Here is a 19,811-nt window from a genome sequence, read left to right on the forward strand (position 1 = left end):
TCAGTATTTTTAAAGTTGTGTTTATAAAAACAACATACTTGTCTAACATCTTTTGAGGATAAGGTATTTTTTTCCTATATGCTAAAATTTAGTACTTGGGCACTGGGAGAGTAAGGACAGGTTCAACAACCATCTGTCAGGTATGTGGTTAGTACAGCTTACCCCACCCTGGGGCAGAGAAGCACTCCAGCTGATGCCTCCAAGTCCTTTCAACCCTATGACTCCATGCCACATAAATACTGCCAAAATCTTATCCTGCTCCAACCTAGGATGTGTTAAACATCTCGCCTGGCTGTTTGATTTTCTGCCTTGGCTTGCTGTTCATCTAGTAATGCACACAAGTTCTTTGCACATCTTATTTAAAGTAAGTTTGTCTTCCTCACAAACCATCACAAACCTCTCTTCTTTCATAGGCCTGAAAAACCCCTTGGGGAGCGCACCAAGAAGAGTGTAGAGAAATGACCACTATACAAGTCCAAAAGCTGCCATAAAGAGCTTTCATTCAACATTTTGTGGTCTTGAAAAATGTTCACCAAACTGCAGGCGAGTTGATAATAAGAAAAAGAAAACCCAACATTGACAGGAATCACCAAATCCTTAAAATATTTTCAGCTGGTTCTTGCTTGGGAGGGTTTGGCATTCCAAAAGCAGCTGTTTTTAACCGTCTGCTAGAAGCAGCCCTAAGAGTTACCTGATCTACAGGAAACAAGACTGATACAAAAAAAAAAGAGAAGAGGAGAAGAGGAGAAGAGGAGAGGAGAGGAGAGGAGAGCAGAGGAGAGGAGAGGAGAGGAGAGGAGAGGAGAGGAGAGGAGAGGAGAGGAGAGGAGAGGAGAGGAGAGGAGGAGAAGTTAAACTAGGACCCTGGGATATTATAAACAGGCACTCAGAAACATCAAGGTGAGACATCATTAGGAAATATCAGCATTACTGTGAAGACAATTTGTGAAATTTCATTTTACATAATACAATTCTCCAGAGCTGACCTCACATAAATGAGTTCCTCTCAGCTGGTGATGGAGAGGAATTAATACAATGACACCAATAGCAATCAACTGCCAAAGAGTGAAAGAAAATGAATAAACAGCAACAGCAGTGGCACCAGGCTGCTGCTCACCTACGACTGGCCGTGGGAATCCATCTGTTTACCACTTCTGAAGTGAACAGCTATTTTAACAACTTGCTAACCTGCCTTCACCATAGAAACGCAAGTGGCATACACAGAATCTGATTTATTGAAATGCTGGCCTTTCCTATAGGCTTGTCTGCATTCTAATTTCTCCCTTTTTATTTTTTTTGATTTATAAGTTTCATGTGGGTGAAAAACTATCGTCTAGTGACACATTTAACTATGAAAGTCTGTGACATCCTTCCTGATTTAATGTTTCGTGATTAAATCAATGACAGTAACAATAATATGAGAATAAAAATGTCTTTGCATCAGCAGTAACTCCACATGCCCAAGGCCTCAAGACTATAACAATACCAGCAGTACTTCAGGGATGGACCTGCAAGTGTCTGGCACTGCCAGTCCGCACCTGAAGGAGGATCACTTTTGCATTCACTGGCATTTGGTATTCACATTCAGGCTGTTGTTGTTCAGCCACATCATTTCTACATTTGTAGGTGCAGTTTAAAACGTTTTCAACCACAGACCTTAACCACTCAAAACCACGGAGAGTCTGCTCACCTGACACAAGCAAAGCTACAGTTCTTTCACACAAAGTCACCAGGTTAGATTTCAAACAGAAGTAGATGAAAGACACAAAAATTAAAAGCAACATTTTACCACCTGACAACAAATGCAGAATAAGAGATCTGACTTGTAAGAAAGGGCTTAGCTGTTACTCGAGATACAAATTTTTGGTACAACTTTTACTGCAATGGGTGTTAATGGGTTCTGTTCATATTCCTTATCTGGAAGCCCAATTCAATATGTTCATACGGAGTTTGCCAGTATAATTGCCATGGTGGCCTCAATCTCCTGACACCTCATTTCCCACACTTTAGACCTTTCACAGTACTTTAAACCTCTGCACAGCAAACAGGGGGAGAAGACCGCTGGATCCAGAGCTCAGCACTCAGCTGGTGTCCTGTCAAACCAGCGTAAATGAACCCGGCTCCATGGGTGACCAAGGAAATGGCTCGGGATGCTCTGGCCTCTGGAGTGAGAGCAACAATGCTTTGCTTAAATGTGGTCCTGATCCTGCAGCCTTCCTCATCACACACCTGCTGACCTAGGTGAGATGATATCGGCAAGGTAACTGCAATAGCCAGTGTTATGTTCATTGGAGCTGAAGATTTCTTCAGTAATTATGGAAAAAGAAAATGTAAATATTTGGTAACTTTTCTTTTTTTCCCTCTAAGAAAGAAATTTAGAAATGTGGTAAGAGCCTTTTAAGTTAAGGCAAGTTAAGGCTTAGTACAGGTTAACACCAACAGTGTAGGTCTAACAGGCAGTGCTGAAGTTCTGTTTGTTTTTTTAAAAAACGTCAGCACACAATTTCAAAGTACATTAGTTGCTGTAACGAGCCAGGCATTACAAAATAAATCAGGCCAAATCCTCATAAACATTGAAGCCGTTCTCAATAACAAACTGTTAGGAGAAGGAAATAATTGACCGTATTTCAAACAACTGCTGGGTTCCTGGCACTGGTGCTGCTCTGGAGGGAGCTGAGCTTTGCTGCTTTACCTGTGTCGCTGCAGGATCCCACCTCATTTTGCCTCTCTCTTTGAAGAAGCTGCAGCTGATGTTCAGCCATGGCCAGAGAAAATTGTTGTTAAAAATGCTACGAATCAAAGAATACTCTGCAGATTTTTCAGAGCTGTGAAACAGCTCCGGAAGGTCTGAGACAGCTCCCATCCTACCGAAAATAAGTGGGAGGTTTGAAATTCATGTCAATCAAGTTTTAAGCCACACGAGTGAAAAAAAAAGAGGGGAAAGGCAAGATGACTGAAAGGGAAGGTGAGAAATTCGTAACTGAAGCTTGACACGCCCAACTTCCAGTAAGATACATAGAACCCCATGTTCTAAGAGATTTTCTGCCATTCTGTATTGGCTTGAAGGTTGTTGTTCTAACTGCATTTCTGTGGTTTTGTTTTTAAAGTCAAAAATAGTAAAAAATTACTGTTCCTGCAAAGCATTTGGGGGTACTTTCTGAATTCTCTGAATTTTTATTTAAGAATATATTTTTATATGCTTTATATGCTGTTATATGCTTTTAAATCCCTGATGACCACCCTTAATGTCTGTTAATATGAAACTGCTGCTTTTCCATTTGCTGTATTATGGTGTTTTCATGATTCTCACACATGAAACATGTGCCATGCATACAACACACAAACGTGTTATTTTAAAAATGCATCTGCATATATGCTGCTCAAAAATGCCAAAATAAGGACACAGCCCTACAGATAATGTGGAGGATTTTGTTCTTCTAAGCACCTGATGACCAAGGTATGCCAGGTAGATTTTGCCATCAGCTAGATCGAGAAATCCGTAACAAATAAATATTCTTTCCGCTCGCTCCTTTATGAATAACCAAGTGCACAGCACACACTGAGTGAGCAGTGCAGCTGTCAGAACTCATGCCAGTAAACAAGATGCGTTCCATGCAATTTTTATGGAAGTGCCATAAAAGACTGGATGGATCGCTTCATTATGCTTCTGTGGCTGTGGCTGAGTAAAATTCTGCTTCACTTTTATCAGGACTTTTAATGAGCGCCCTGTGTTTCTGTTGTTCACACAGTCTGGACCAAGGGAAGCAGTAGTGCCCTCAGGACAGACCGTCCTCTTCAGGTGTGCTCCTCAGTGCTGAGCAGGACAAGGTCTGTCCAAGTGCTTTGCTCAGGCTTGCTGGTGCTGCTGTGATAAGAACCACACTGTGTCCTCTGAAGCAGGTGGTATCTACATGGGACACCCCAGCATGGCAGTCTTGGGGTGCTGTAGAACTGCCGGCTGTCACCATCCTGCCTCACATCTACCTTCAGGCTGCTGCATGTGTCACAGGGTGATCCTAGCGTACCACACATTGCTGTACCAGAACTGGGACCAGCCTAGGAGCCTATGACCATCCCTAGGTCCAGTAATAAGTTAAAAGCACTCAGCTGCAGAAAACCAACAAGAAGTAAGTGCTAGGGACAAGAAGCACAGCAACAGAGCCTCCCCCCACTGCAACCCTCAAACTTCCTCTGGCCAGAGCACACGGTGCTAGTGACAATGTGTTGGACTCAGTGAATCAAAGTGGTTTTAAATACAGCTGTCCTTACGTGTAAACCATAGGCTCTTTTGTTTTCCCCTCATGTAAGTTAGCACAATTAGACTGTGAACCTGTGCTGATACCTGCCAACAGACAGCCTGGCTCAGTGATCTGCAGTCGTACTTCTTGTATGCCATACATTATCTGAGATCATCACCAGTGTGGATTTCTGCATGAAAATTAAGCTTATCTTCCATTTAAAAGACTTGATTCCAGAATTGAATTAACTATATCCTAAATATGAAACACTACAGAGAGTTACTAGTAAAGATGTTTTGGAAAAAAATAATGTACCAAGACTAAACAGTCATACACCGAAAGCTTCCATCCATTCCTTTCCAGGGTAAAACTATGCCTCATGACAGCCAAGTACAATATATTTTCCTGAAACACAGCAGGAAGAATATGCTTAAGTACTGATTAAAATAATGGCAAACACTTGGCATTATTATGAAGCGCATACAGAGAAATGCTTGTTAACAACACTTGTGCCATGTGCCAAATACATCTGTCATCTAGAAGCTACCGGGATGCTTCGAAACTGCATCACCTCCCAAGTAGCTCACACATTCCTTCTGACCAAAAAAATATCGCTGCAGTCACTGAAGCAAAACATGGCATCCATTCTAAGCCATGGGCTAGATTTTCAATTTTATTTATTTTTATTTTTTTTAAGGGTTGGCAAATCTCACTCTTGAAAAGTGAACTTCTTGAAGACAGTAATCCATCTGCTGCAATGGTGATTTTCCTGACTCCTTACTTCCAACAGCAAACACTGCTCTCCAAGCCAAAACAAAAGCTCGCTTTGTTGCAGTAACCTGTCAATCTCCGCAAACAATTCACATAGCTGCTCTAACTGAGTACACATTGCGCCGGTGACTCTCAAATTACTGCCTGCTGACACCTGGATGTTCATGAAGGGCTGATGTTTCCATCTGGTTCCCGGCTAGGTTTGTTTCATTTTGTTTTAAAAGAAGAATGTTAACTGTCAGAGCAGCTGCAGGCAAGAAGACATCCCAGCTGCCTGCACGAAGCTGTTGTGGCATTGAAACTCTCAGCTGTCCTGAGAGGGCCGGGAGGTTTGTGGGACTGAGCTCCGTCGAGGCAGCCTCTCAAGGCAAGAGCCTCCCTCTGCCAGAGCCCTGCTTCGAGACAGACTCCGCAATTCAGAGCCCCTGCAGGGCCTGCCCGAGGGGAAGAAAGGGTGCTTTGAGTGAGCTGGCGAGAACCAAACCAGGCAGAAGGTTCCTTCAGATGATATCACCCTTACCCACGCGATGGCAATGGCCTGCTGCAAGCCTTATGACTCAAGGCAGGGTAAGCCCTGAGGCCATGTAATTCATCCGAAGCTGCCACTGAAGTCAGTAGCTTTGCAAGACTGAAAATCACATTAACTCAAGGTCCTGGATTTAGAAAACGTGCCTAGCTCAGAGCTAGCCCTGCAGACAGACTGGGTGGCATTCCAAGAGCAGTATTACTGGGCACCAGCAATGGATGCCTTACGTTACTGACAGACTACGAGCATCTGACTTTCAATTTAGCTCCTGTGAGATGTTTTACTAAACCACAGTGTTATGACAGCAGTATTTGGAGGGTCCTATCTAGAACAGAGATCCTCTCATAGGAAACTTTCAGAGGTTTGTATCTGCGATATTAGACCTTGAAACTTCTGGCAACATGCTGCCAAGACCTCCAGCAGCAGTATCGTTTTAAGAATCCAGTCAGGAAGACATCAAGGAATCACTGTTCTTCATACTTGGAAAGCCTGAAGTGAAAACACCAATCATAACTCCAGGTGCTGACTAGATAACTAATGACTAACTAGGTAACTCCTATAGGGCTTGGAAGGAAGGTAACTGCGTCTCGGAATGACCTGAGCCTCATGGCCTGCCATGAGCAGGAAGCCTTGGGTGGGCCATACACACAGTATCTTACATGAAGATATAATCCAAATGCTTCTTTTAGATCAGGACATCTCCTGGGAGCACAATTTTTCGTATGCCTGGGGGAGCTTAGAGTTATCTATGGCTACACAGGACCTCTGAGGGAAGATCCACGAAGTGCCTCCATAGCACGTTAACAAACTCCTGCAGGGACAGCCTCAGCCTCAGAAAGGAATGTGAAAATCTGGAAGACATTTTCCTGTAGGCCATGCAGATATACTGAATTAAAGTACTAGGTGTTTGCACTTAGCAAAACAAATTTTTTGCCAATGTAACTGGTTTGATTTTGGGGTCTATTTCAACTAGTTCTTCTTATTTCACAGGCCAACAAATAGGCTGAATTATTTATTTGTATGGAACAAACTTTTGGTATTGATTTATATAGACTGGATTTTCAACCAGAGTTTCAGCTGGGGTACAGACAGGTACATCCTGTGCTTGTTTACTTCTGCTGAAGATCTAATGCACCTTCCCTTGTCAGGAAGTAACTAATGCAAGGTAGCTGAAATCTAGAGCACATTTTAAGTGCAACTGTATTAGAGCTCAATTTCTTACTGTTTCTGTGCCAAGAGCAGTCCACAAAAAGAAGTTCACACTGAATAGATGGTAGGCGTTATATCTTACAGGTTTTATTTTTGAAAACAAAACAAAACATAACTTTGCAGCAGATATAGAAACGTTATCTTGTATTTTGTTACAAAGTGCTAGTGTCCTCCTGAAGAACCGGCAGTTCCACGCGCTATATAATGGTTATGCTATGCTCAAGTATAATTTGCGCCTCACTTACTATTTTCACACTTAAAAAAAATAGAAAGGTCTGCTTCAGAGCAGGATTAGCTGCACGTTAAAAAAATGTGATGAAAAATGGTAATAATCTAACAAATAGAATCAATGGAGAATGTCGTAATGCCTGGCAGAAGCACGCCACCTTAGCAGGAGGAGGATGTCTTTCTGACCTGTGCCTCCAAGTGGAAACTTGTCTCACCTGACAGGTAAAAGAGTGCCAGTGTAATGCCTTGCAGCTGCAAGAAGCAACACGAGAGCTGGGTAAACAAACCAGATCTGGATGTGCTGAGAGTGAGCTGCATTATGCAGATTATGCAGATGCTTTGTTGGAAGAACAAAACGAGAGCAGATTAACAAAAGGTGGGAGTTTGAATATTGAAAATGACTAAGTTTTAAGGTAATTTGGTAATTTTAAAAAAAAAGAAACAGTGACTTCAATGTCCCTGACTGGGCATACTATACTGAGAGAATATCTTCACTTGTGAGATTTCTTGCAGCTTTCTTTTCTTGCTGCATCAGAGCTCTTCTCTCCCTTCCCCAAGTGTGATCACTACATGGCCTTTAATGCTGAAGCTCCTCCATTCCTAGTATTTCTCTGCAGACAACTGATGCATACCCAGTAAAGGCAGTGCAAGATTGCATACGTTTCTTCTTCCCTGAGTAAATGGCACACAATTGGCAGAAAAAAAAAAAAAAAAGCAAACCGAACAAACCAAAGAGTAAAGGCTTCCCTTCTGCTACTTTTGACTCAGAGACGAGTTCTGCTCCCAGGTGAACAACTGGTTTCTACTGGTTTCATGCAGGCTGTACTTGGGTCTTCTTGTGATCCTTGCAATCAAGCATTCTTCAGGTGTCCAAGGACAGGAAAAGACAAGATCTCCCACAGTCTAATTTTCCAGCCTAAACAAAGAAAGGTAAAACATAGGGGTAGAACAGAGGCCTAGTTAAATAAGTTTCCAAAGCAGTGGGGACCTTTAAGTTTAAATACTGATGATGTTTACTACTTATTTCTAAAACAGAAGACATTTCTGAGGAAGTTCTCTTCGTGTCCAAAGACCGAAAATATAGCAAAGACTTCTTTATGTGAGATGACTTCATTTATACTTGTGTGGGCTATAAATGAGCTTTCCAGTTGCGTGAAGAAAAAAATCCAAAAACACAAAGTGGAAACCTGGAAAGCTTAAGAAGAAAAGGCAAACTCTTCTCCCACAGCCTAACTACACTGAGTCCTGTCCCTCCCTATTCCACAATCTCCAGCTTTATGCCAGTATAAATCCAATGAATTCTGTGGCACTATTTGTCTGTGGATCTTTCCAACAATGTCAAAAGTGCTGAACCAGGCTCAGAATTTAAAACATATAAAACGGAAGCTCCCATGTTTAAGCAAGAATAAATGGGCATAGGTTCATCGTAAAATACGCAGCGTTTTTATAGTCATGTAGATTTGAATGGATGATCTGACGGGAAACTACAGCTTACAGCTATGAGGATCCTCCACCGGTTTTTGGCATCTTCCATTTCCAGGTGGGAAATGAGCTTGTTTCTTTTTAAGTATAAAAAGAAAAAAAAAAAACAACAAATTCATACTCTAGCTAAAAAAAATTCTGCAAATACTATTAACTCAGCCATATGTTAAAGTAAACAATCACTTGATAGTAAAGCAGGTGAAGTATCAAAGAAGCTCTGTTTTAATAGTATTTATTTGCAATCATTAGTTTTAAATGGGAAACTGTTTACAGGCACACACTAGATAACCAAAATAGAATGAATATGAAGAAATCTATTTGAAGGTCCTTTTCAAATATTTCAAATATTTTATTAAATATTTTCAGTTTCATGATCACAGTTTAATGTACTTTAGCATGTTATACACATGACTTAACATGTGCACTTAAAAATATCGAATTAGATAGAGGTTTTTGAAGAGTATGACATTTTATAAATGTGCTTATTGACTTTTAACTACACACATCTAAGAAAGCAGTAGCTCCGTTATACCACTTATGGAGATGAACTATTATAAGGCATGTTTACACCAAGCTTTGGAGAGAATAAAGCCAAATACTGGGTCAAAATTTAGTGGAATTATGTATGAGAGTAAAAGTTGAAGGATTGGGCCCTAGGAAGAGAGATCAGAGCAAATCAGTTGTGTTAGAGCAGTCAACAGAGACCGGTTGTGGAAAGCAAGCACTGCTGAGGAAGAAGGTTTTCATAGCATCTGAATTTTTTTCAGACATTTCTGAAATCACACCTTATGGTGTAACGTGAAAGAAAGAGAATGAAATCTACCAAGAAAGTTTGAAAACTGTTGTCTGAGAAACCTCATGTTTTTTTACGAACTAACATGGGAATGCTTTTATAGAGGTAATGTCTTGCAAGTCACTGCACACTAAGGTGTGTGTGCACACATATACATACACAGACACACACCTCTCTCTCTCTTTTGTCACCTTCAAACCACTGATCAAAGCGTTGCAGTGCATGGGAGAAAATAAAGTTTCAGTTGTACGGGTTAGAAGATTAGATTAGGCCATTACATTCAGAAGCCCGGTTAGTTAGCCTGTACATTGTGACAGCAGATGTATTTTTTCCAGTAGAGTACACTGTGGGTCTGCTGGTATACGGTAACAGTCAAGACCCAGAAATTACAATATAATTCTTTGGAAGAAGTCAACAAATGTTCCGCTATTGCATGTGTTTTTAAAACTCTGTGCCAATGAAGACCCTAGGTAAAATAACATGCCTTGCCCAGAAACACCACGCAAGCCCAAGCTCAACTCTGAGAGCGCAGTGGTCCATAACTGGGGCTCCTGCACTGTCACAGTGCAAACAACAATGTTACCCCTCAAATAAAGATGGTTTTATGCTGAAGCTTAGGTGTGTTGCTGAGCGGAGATCTCAAGTCTTCCTAGGTGTCTGTCTTAGAAGAATCAGTGGGTGAACATAAAATATACATCCATTTTTATAAGCTTCGTCAAAGTTGTCGATTCAGTAGAAAATACTGAGTATATAAATGATTATAATAGTAGTTAGGTGAGAGAATAAACCTCACTGTGCCTTTTTATTGGGAAATACAGGGGAGGAGGCAAAAAACTCTTTCACAGCCTAAATGCACTCATTCACGGTTCTCAGTGTCCTGAAAATGACTCAACGTTCTGGCAGCCTTGGATGATAGTTCCACAATATGTACAAGGTAAGGAGAATGCCACAAATAGTACAAAACATGGCAAACAGACCTATGAACTCTATGATCTAGCAAACAAGCACGGCAAACAAACAGCATCTAGTGGATGATGTACGGTATACAACACAAAAGTTGCACAGTTATGTTTCCTTGTGGAATTAGGATTGCAAACGTAAACTCCAGAATAATTTTCAAGAGCAGCATTTGGCTTACTGCATTACCACTAGGAACATCTGAAGTCCAACCCGACGAGCACTGCATTTTCTGCTGTTACAAAACCCGACCTCGCTGAGCCAACTAGCAGGCTCATGTCCTGCAACCCATATGACTATGGCAGAGGTTAAACAAAAATGCTCCAGCAACACAGTTTGGCTACCACTGTATATTCAGCCTTACGTTGTCAGCTCTGTATAAACGTTGCTTTTGGAAAGTAAAGCATACAGTGATATACAAATGGTATCAGTGGCTGAAAAGATTACATGATCAAGCCTGAAAGCAAATGGAAGTTAGCGAAAGTAGTCTTTTAGGAGAGGTAGCCATATTAGACTCAGCATTCAAAAAAGGGAGTGCACTCAAAGGATCAACATACATTATAGGCTCTTGTAGACCCAAGATGTTTTTGTCTTTCCTACTATTTTTTTTATGTTGCAGAATGTACACACGCACACACACACACATATATATCTTTTTTCCTAACTTCCCTTTGTTGCCACAACTTCACCCTACTGAGAACAAAGGCCAGCTTTCCTTATATCCTCTCCTTGCTGTTCCATGTCTACAACCGTAGCCTTCAGCCTGCTCCAGTATCTGTACAGTAGCTAAACAGGCAGCAGAAAGTGAAATTGCTTCAATTTAATATCCTGTTCCAAAAGACGGCATCCAAACTATAAGGCATTCCCTCCTTCTGATGCTGTTACAGCTCCCTTGGGTTTCTACTCGACACAGAGTGCAGAGTGCTCCTCAGCCTTGTGCTACAAAGGTCTCTTTCACCCAAACAGTAAAGACCAACGGTGGAACTTGAACGCCAGTTCACGTGCTTCTACGTATCCCTTGTTCCTGTGCCCCTTTCCAACAACAATGCTCATCACTTCAATGTCGAAAGTCATGCACCAATGCTATAAAATAGAAACCCAAACTAATGAGAAATCTTTTGCACATGACTTTGGGATACTGTATTAGTATAAAAGAGCATTCAGTCATCTTAAATAAATATATTCTATTTCTGAAATCACAGCACATTCAAGGGGTAATTCCTGCCATATGCAGAGCATTAAGTAATCACCATGGATGTTTTTGATTGATTTGGTCTAATATCTGGAAAATAACCTACTGTGGGGATAAGAATCTGCATCTCAAATGTTCTGCAGAACATTTTTCCCATATTTGTATACAGTACTAGAACAATTAAGAAGACATTACAGTAAATTTCTCCCAGCTGCTTAGATCTGTAGCTTCGGCTATGACAATATATTCTGTATACCTCAAAACTATATATGAAGTATCAAAGGTCACTAAATAAATAAAAACTAAGGAAAACTGGGACAGTACTGCATTTTACACTTGAGACAAGATTCCCCACTCCCATGGATAAGTGATAGAGGACGACTACGGTAATTGCTTTTCTTTTTTTTTTTTTTTTTTTAAAGAAAGATTTATACACAGGTTCAGATCCAGAAAATAATGTGAAATGCATAAATATTGATAGCTTTAGCTAAGTTAAAATGGGTTCAGTAAAGTATGATACAACATATTCAGAATAAACAAAGCAGAAAAGCATATTTTGGTTTGCTTGAGATATACATAAGGTGCAACAATTTCTTCTCTAGAGGCATTTGTGGACAATGTGTTAACGGGTAACAGTGTTTGCTGGTATACTGAAGTACACACAATAGCAATATGATTTTCCAAAATGAAAGCAGCTGAAATTAATAAAAATTAAAACAAAACAAACAAGGAAAAAACCCAACCCCCAATACAATAAGATATTGGTCTGAAATTTTTGTTGTGCTAACAGACTTTGTTACCTGAAAATACTGATACCCCTTCTAGTAGATTGAGGGAAAATTCTAGCTACTGAAATCAAGACGTCACTCAGAGAACCAACAAAGGCAAATGCCTAGTGAACTATAAAGCTTTGCAGGATTTCTGCTACTCTCAGTGCCTAATCGCTTAAAAATTAAGCATATCTACAAAAAGGTTTATAAGTATCTGAAAACAGTCATATCCAGTAAACTGACCCAACCCTACCCCCTCTCTAAGGGAAAGTCAAGGAAAAGCAGATCAAGTGAGATATTAATTCATATAGAAAAAAGTAATTTTCTGTTTCTTTTAAAAAAGGTACCATTAATATACAGAAATATCTTCAGGAACAATATTGAAATTTAAATTGAGGAAGAATGGGGTGCTTTGACAAAAATATATCTACTCTAAAGGTTTCTAGAGAAATAAGTTAGTACCATTGTCAACGTGAACGGCCTGCACTGTAACATATTTGGATTTCAGCTAATTATAAAGTGGTCCAAAACTCCAACAGCCACCTTGCTGTGACCCAATAGTTTTAAGTCTTAAGTTTTTTCCTGTCTTGTTAAAATAACTTATAAAACTTTAATAAAATCTTATTAAAAATACTGCCATAGGCTGCAATGGCATTTGAGGGGCTCTTAGTCATATATTCACCTGAATTTTTAAAAAGCCTTTTCACTGACTCATTTGCTCTTAAATTTTGTTGTTCTTTTGCTGTTGTTCCCTTCTTCTAACACATGCATCTTTGATGGTGCCGTTTTAGTGAGACTTTCCAAGCTGTCCGCCCTATGTCAAACCTTTAATCCTTTGTTACAACTTGTGTGGTATGTTTTATGTTGTTTCCCAACAATGAACCAAAGACTTTCACTTAACTACAACAATGAAAGGCTAAACCTAGCAAGCATTAATAGAGTTACTGTCCATATGGCTATTACATCAAATTAGTTACAAAATAACCCCAAAACACATTATCAATTCAGTCAAGTATAAATAAGAATGCCTGATAGAATGATGTAAACTCGCATCTTTTAAAGACTTAATTCAAAGAACTTCAAACTCAATCTAATACTATCAAAAATTCAGCCAGTATGACGAAGACTAATAGAAAATTATTGCTGGAGTCCAATTTGGTAAATTGTTGTGCTACAATGCAAAAAGTAGGGAAACATCTTGTGCTATTGAAGAAGTACCCTGTTGAATTTGTAGCTTTAGATTAGTTACTAGTGATCATTTTGCATCTGTTGGTAGGAATCAATGCTTGGTTATACAATAGTGTAAGTCAAAATAGTGAAGATAGCAGGCCAAGTGATACACTTGGCCTGGCTTTTGGGATGTATTTATGAGAGCAAACCACAAAAATTCAACATAAGCAAAGACAGAAACTGGCAGATGGATCTGTTTGGTAGTCTGAATTCAGTCAAACATTATTTTTCAGTTGTAGTTTATCTGCATAAAACTTGCCCCTTGACCAACATAAACCGTAATTGGCCCTTTATAAAAACTCTGAAGCCGATTGAGACTGTGCATAGTAACTACAACAACGCCAGTGTTTGCAAAATGTAAAAGGTACGTGTATCAGTGTACATGTATATTGAAAAGTCATGCTTTTAGGTTCTTCAGAATGGTGAAATAATACTAAGGTCACTTTTGAAAAACATATTTGCAGTACTTTTTGTTTACAGGAAAGTTTCACCAAGTCACTCAGATATCTATGCAAAAATAAAGGAACCCTCCAAGGCATAAAAGACAAGTCAATTATCTGCAGTATTTTTCTTTTCCATACACCACTCCTTTTTCTAATGCACATCATCCTGGTTATTCAAAGCTAAATTAAAAAGAAACAAAACCCAAACATAGCCTGTCAGAATTTTTGCCAGTAAACTCTACCACTCTGGTGGCGAATATAAAAGTGCAGAACATCTGGACCACGTGGCTGCCCAAACACCGCTAACAATGGTACATCTGTCCAGGCTGCCTTGAGTTCTCTGGAACAGGTTTTAAATTCATTCTACAATATAAACGTAGGCATAACCTATTAATATAAACCATCTTAGAACTTAAATCTTCATGTACAAAAATGACTAAGAATATCTAATAATAACTAGTGCAGTGCGTCAGTGTTTTCGTTGTTGTTTTTTTTTTCTTTTTTTTTTTTCATTTTCATTGAACTAGGTATTATATGAAACTAGTTGCCATACTCTCTGGTTGGTAAAAGAGATGCTGTGTGAGCTAACAGTAAAGGCAGCCTTCTTCACATCAACCACCTATTTACTGTTTAAAAGCCTTCAATAGAAAGCAAGCTCTGGGATCATTCCATTTCTCTTCATTAACAGACAAGTAATATCACCCTCCTACACACTGGGTTCCGATTTGAGGACCTGGCCCAAGTTGCTAATGTCTGGCTTCCAGTGAATTCTGGGCCACTCAGAGCAATAAGCACTTGCTTGCAGTCTATAGTTTCCATCACATGGACTGACTAGCTTCCCTTGGTAAAGACAAGGCTAGGATATTAGGTAAAGCACAATGTTTTACAATAAAGTGGAGCTTCACTGGTCAGCGCAGGAAATAAGCACTGGAGCCTGAGACATTTCATTTGGCTGTCCATCATGTGGGAGAGGTGTGGCCCTCTGACTTCTGCAAAAGAAGAAAAGAAAAGCCACCCATCATTATTGGGAGCATGGGAGTTGCTTTTATCAGACTAGAGAGGACAGAAAGCAGCATGTGATATGGTTTAACACCCAATGTTACAACACCGTAACTCCCTACTGCTACAGGTGTCCACATACTGCTGGTTATGCACTCTTTTTATAGGTATTCCTGCAACGGTAAGAAAATATCCCGAGGACAACCTGCAATACAATGCAAAGTCAAGCAAAACCAAGTCTTGATGGTATTTGACTACCCAAAACAAAATGTATGGCCAAAGAGTATGTTATGAGCACACAAGTGCTGTTACTCATTTTCTAAGTGAGTGGCTTCAGCCCTCAGAAGCGGAGAGTGCAGCTCATGTGTAGCAAAAGATGGCAAATGCAGAGAGGCGTGTGTCACGTTAATGAGAGTCAATAGCCAGCTTTTAAGCAATATGGAAATATACCCACCAGCAGAGTTACATGTTGGGATTAGTCCAAGCTGCATGACTTAACACTTCATCAGCCCAGCACATCTCTTTCATTACTAGAGCAGTGTTAATTTACAAATGATCCCCTGGCACAGGATATTGTAAAAATAAACTGCACCAGAATTACGTGCTGGAAATCAACATCAGTCATTGAAGCAGATGGACTTGGGAGAACTCCTTTGCAGCTTGCTTTTTAAAATGCATACACAAAGCACATCACCGCCTGTTATCTCATCTCTCAAGTCAGATTCTATTTTCGTTACATTATGTGTCACTTACAGCAATGTGAATCTGGGGCCTGCTTCTTATTTACACAAAGACCACTTTACCTCACTCTGGCAGAGCTAAGACCTCTGCAGAAACATGGGCACCAACGTGCTTTGCACACCAGGAGTGCAGTGAAGTAGCCTTAGCACAAAATGCAACTCAGGCTCACAAGTGCTTAACCAGGGCACTCACAAGGCTTAACCAGGGCACTCTACCCAGAGCTAAACAGAAACATTCAAATGAAAACCATGTTGTCACTTCCAGAAAAGCTCTAATTACACTTAGAAAGAAGTCTGGCTTCCAAGGCCTAAGGCTTTGCAAAATTATTTAATAATTGAATTCAGATGCTGAAAAAACACATCAAGCAAACCTCTAATGCTATTCTTCCCATTTCCAGTTATTTGGAAATAAAGAAGTAAGCTGCAAAGATAACAAACAGTCAACAGAGTAGAAGTTAGCAAAGCATCCAGCCCATCAGATTTAGGTTTCTGTTTCGACTTTGATTTGCCAAGTCTGCCAGAGATGTACGGCTAAACTGCTACCGGGAAAGAGTCCCTGTTTTCATTTCCCTGGTGATTAGAAGCTGGAATTTGCACCAGCTGTTAAGACATTTGCAAGTCAGGAGTTTTCAGGCCTCACGGAAGGTGCTGCATTGTGATAACTGCATAATGAGATGACAAAACATGGGACTAGGTAAGAAGGACCCGAACAGTATGTAAAGCATTAGTTCAAGACTTTCACTCTAGAGGAGAAAAATGGGAAAAATGGAACACAAAACTTTTTAGAAGTACAAACAAGACAAAAGCCTAACTAAGCAAATCCTGCCATTCTTGTGCAATTCTTGTCATACCATCACTGGAAATCAATGAAACCACAGTGCTGCAAGTGATAGCAGAAGTCCCTTCCCCAAGGCTCACTTTGTGCCTTCTAACCACAGAAGAAGACAGAAATGAGTTCATACTTTTGCTGTCTTAATAGCAGAAAGATGTTTTGCAAAACTGGGAGAAACTGAGAGAAAACTTGTGGAGTTTCTTAGGTAGCCAGCAATCTGTGACATGCCATTTGCAGAGGCTGTGATGCTTTCAAAGTGGCCCAGGATTTCCTCACTGACTTTCCACTCTTGAAAAGGATGGGGCATCATCTCCAACACAGTGGAGCACCAAAGAACAACACCAGGTAATTAAGAGCCATAGAGGACTTGCCGTCATTCGTTTCCTCCTATCACAGGTCTAGAACGCAGGATCTGAACATCTGAATTGACCCAACGGGCCTAAGGAACCTGTGCATTCTCCATACTATCTGTGCAGATGGCCTAGCTCCTACACCGAGAGGACCAGCCCAAAGAAACATGCCGTTCCATCACCCAGAACTGTTCTGCCCTGAGGACATGCTGCAGCTGCTTTGCCTCCTACACAGCAAAGCAGAAGAGTAAAAATAATGAGTTAGCTTCATTCAGTCAAGTTCAGAATAAGAACTTCTGCTGAAGTTATATGAAATTCTCTCAGCAGTCTTAGGCCACAGAGACGTACAAATCAGCATGCAATAACTACTTAAGTCCACTGTTATCTGACAAATGGTGTCTGAAAATTAGAAACTGTTCATCATTAGGATCTCAAGGAGCATATCAAATGGTTTATATACAAAAACTGGGAGGCAAGCTTACTGCGGAGGATCATTTTACTGACTATTGAAATAGATTACATTGTCATGTAGGTGAAGAGTTAATACTATGAGGCTAGTGGTAGAAAACACACATTCAGAGAAAGCATTGGAGGAAGAAACAGGCCAAATTAAACACTGCATATTGCTTGCTTTCCAAACACGGTGGCAACAATGAGAAAAGAAAACCATAAAACCATACCTGTGTACATTTTCCATTGCTGCTACCTCTGCCAGAGCAGCTAAGCTAAAAAACGCAGACACTGCTGGCATATCTGACGTAATACTATGATTTTCTTCTGTCTCTGCATTTCTGGAGCATTCACTGTTGCAATCTGTTTCTGCAGTTGAGGCTTTCTGAAGACTACTTTGTGGCAGATCTTTAGGCTTCTCTTCTGAAACAAAAGAGAGTTAAGCTTGCGAGTCTAGACAGCCCTTAAGTTCACAGCAGCACATCCATGTACTGACCAGTCTGGTTTTAACAGCATCTTTACCTTTAGGGCTTCGGTTTTGCTAGTGTAATCCTATTCATGCTGCAACCTCTTCTGACCCAAGCTACCGGCAGAAGCATACTGAGGTTTATGAAGCAGTTTACTGACTTTGGATTCAGCTGAGTTTGATCCTTTGGGTCAGACAAGAGAGCTTGTGCCTCTGTGTGTGTTTAAGATGCAGAAGTCCTGAAAGATTATCTTAACTGCTGAGGACTCCTGCAAGGGCTTTGCTACTGACTGTCATATTATAGAACTAGTTTTTATGTCGTGTAACTAGCTGCAGTATAATTTCTTCGCTGGACTAGAAAGAAACAATGAAACTTAATTGTTTTCCATTTCTCTTCGTAATCAGCTCGTGGTTCTGAGAGAAATATCCAGGAAGAGAAGACAGATGTGGGCAGCCAAATAAAAAGGTTGGACGTAATGGACACACTGATTTCCCAGTTGATCGATGTCTGCATTTTATTGAATGACCTTTCTGAGCAGGTCTGAGTCTGTGCTGGCTGAACAATACTTCCCTGATAAGTTGGTTGTACTCTCATACCATCTCCAACTATTCAACTTTAACAAAATTTAAACTATCATTTCCTTACCCAGTGTCCCTCCTGCTGGTGACACTCGACCATCTGCTGTTCGGACAAGATGAGTGATCTTAGTTTTCCTTGCTTTCCTTTTCTGGCTCCCAACTAAAGGCTCGTGCATCATTGCTGGCTCTGGAGTGTTTAGGGCAGATACAGAAATTTTATTTTTCCAGGCAGGCTCACTGAAATTTTTGTCTTCTAAGAATATGGCTGAAAAAGAACAAAAATGCACGTTTAAATGTAGAATAATTCAACTACTGGCTACGCTCATTTACTGTTTTTTAAGTGTCCATATAATGTACTAAGCCTTCCCTCTCAGGTACTCTGAGCATAACCCATGACAAGATTTCATCTGGATGCTGCAGGGTTTTGCAGGGGAATAGTAGCAACAGCTTCTAAAGATGTCCTAGGAGGTTCAACTTTCTAACATTTACAAAAGAAACTGTGAGACAGGCAGCAGCATTTCAGTGGGAGCATGGTATCAGTCAGTGTAAAACGCTCTACAACAGAAGATGCCAATGGGAAGCCAGTGGACACAATGCATTTAAGGAACAGTAATGGTTACAGTCCTCACATAAGCTTATCTTAGCTCATAGCCAGAATCACAAGCAGAATTCAGAAATTCCTGAATAACCCTCAGACTTCTCTCTATAGTCACTACCCTGTGTTGTCTCCCTGAAGCAGAAGGAAATGCTGCCTTCTATAAAACAATAAAGCTTAAACAAAAAACAAAACAACAAACAAACAAACAAAAGCCAACAAAGGCAACAAATACAAAAGCTGAACTAGATTGCATCTGAAGATGAGAATAAAGGAAAGTAAACATGGGATAAAATACTGTGATGGAAACACTGCTTACATAAAGTCAGAGTGTGAAAGGAACACTTTGAATCTTTTTCAACAGTACCAGCGTTGGCACCTCAAAGCAACTTTCCATCCTGAAGTGGAACACAATCACAAGTTTTCACCTGACTAGACACTGATTTTACTCTTATTCATGCAGAAATTGGCCAAGCAGCAATGTACTGCAGGCAGGCAGTACTTTAAATGTACTGCAAGCAGGCAGTACTTAAATTTCTGAAGTCTGAGATAAGTGTACAGTCATCAGTTGCTTGCCACAGGAGGAAATTCTTCACTCAGAGGGCGGTGAGGCACTGGCGCAGGCTGCCCAGAGGAGCTGTGGGTGCCCCATCCCTGGAGGTGTTCAAGGCCAGGTTGGACAAAGCCCTGGGCAACCTGGTCTGGTAGGAGGTGTCCCTGCCCATGGTGGGGAGTTGGAACTGGGTGGTCTGTAAGGTCCCTTCCAACCCAAGCTGTTCTATGATTCTGTGATTTCCAGTGATTTAATAAACCATACTGCTGATACCACAGGGTATCACTAGTCCACAAATTCAATGTGGGACAGATTTTCTCTTGTAATAAAAGTATTATGAGGCCTACATCATCTGTGATTACAGAAAGACAGGGTTGGCAACAAAGGGAATGCCCAGGCTGTTTCTTT

The 19,811-nt window shown here is 40.5% G+C and overlaps 1 protein-coding gene across 36 annotated transcripts in view; it reads right to left on the bottom strand.

Annotated features, from left to right (window-relative positions):
• Window positions 1–6,809: 6,809 nt before the first annotated feature.
• BBX (BBX high mobility group box domain containing) overlaps window positions 6,810–19,811 on the bottom strand; it is a 138,293-nt gene continuing 125,291 nt past the window's right edge. For 25 of the 36 annotated variants that reach the window (XM_050708488.1, XM_050708504.1, XM_050708490.1 and 22 more), the window contains 3 exons: window positions 18,323–18,520; window positions 17,441–17,633; window positions 11,791–14,828 (listed from right to left, as the gene is read on the bottom strand). In XM_050708488.1, the coding sequence (XP_050564445.1) occupies window positions 14,741–14,828; window positions 17,441–17,633; window positions 18,323–18,520 (479 nt within the window). In that variant the 3' untranslated portion in view covers window positions 11,791–14,740. Of the gene's footprint in view, window positions 7,889–11,790; window positions 14,829–17,440; window positions 17,634–18,322; window positions 18,521–19,811 lie in introns of those variants that run through there. The other 11 variants (XM_035540285.2, XM_035540300.2, XM_035540287.2 and 8 more) reach the window with 5 other exon arrangements.

The sequence above is a fragment of the Cygnus atratus genome, chromosome 1 (genome assembly GCF_013377495.2).
Source record: "Cygnus atratus isolate AKBS03 ecotype Queensland, Australia chromosome 1, CAtr_DNAZoo_HiC_assembly, whole genome shotgun sequence".
Taxonomy (NCBI): domain Eukaryota; kingdom Metazoa; phylum Chordata; class Aves; order Anseriformes; family Anatidae; genus Cygnus; species Cygnus atratus.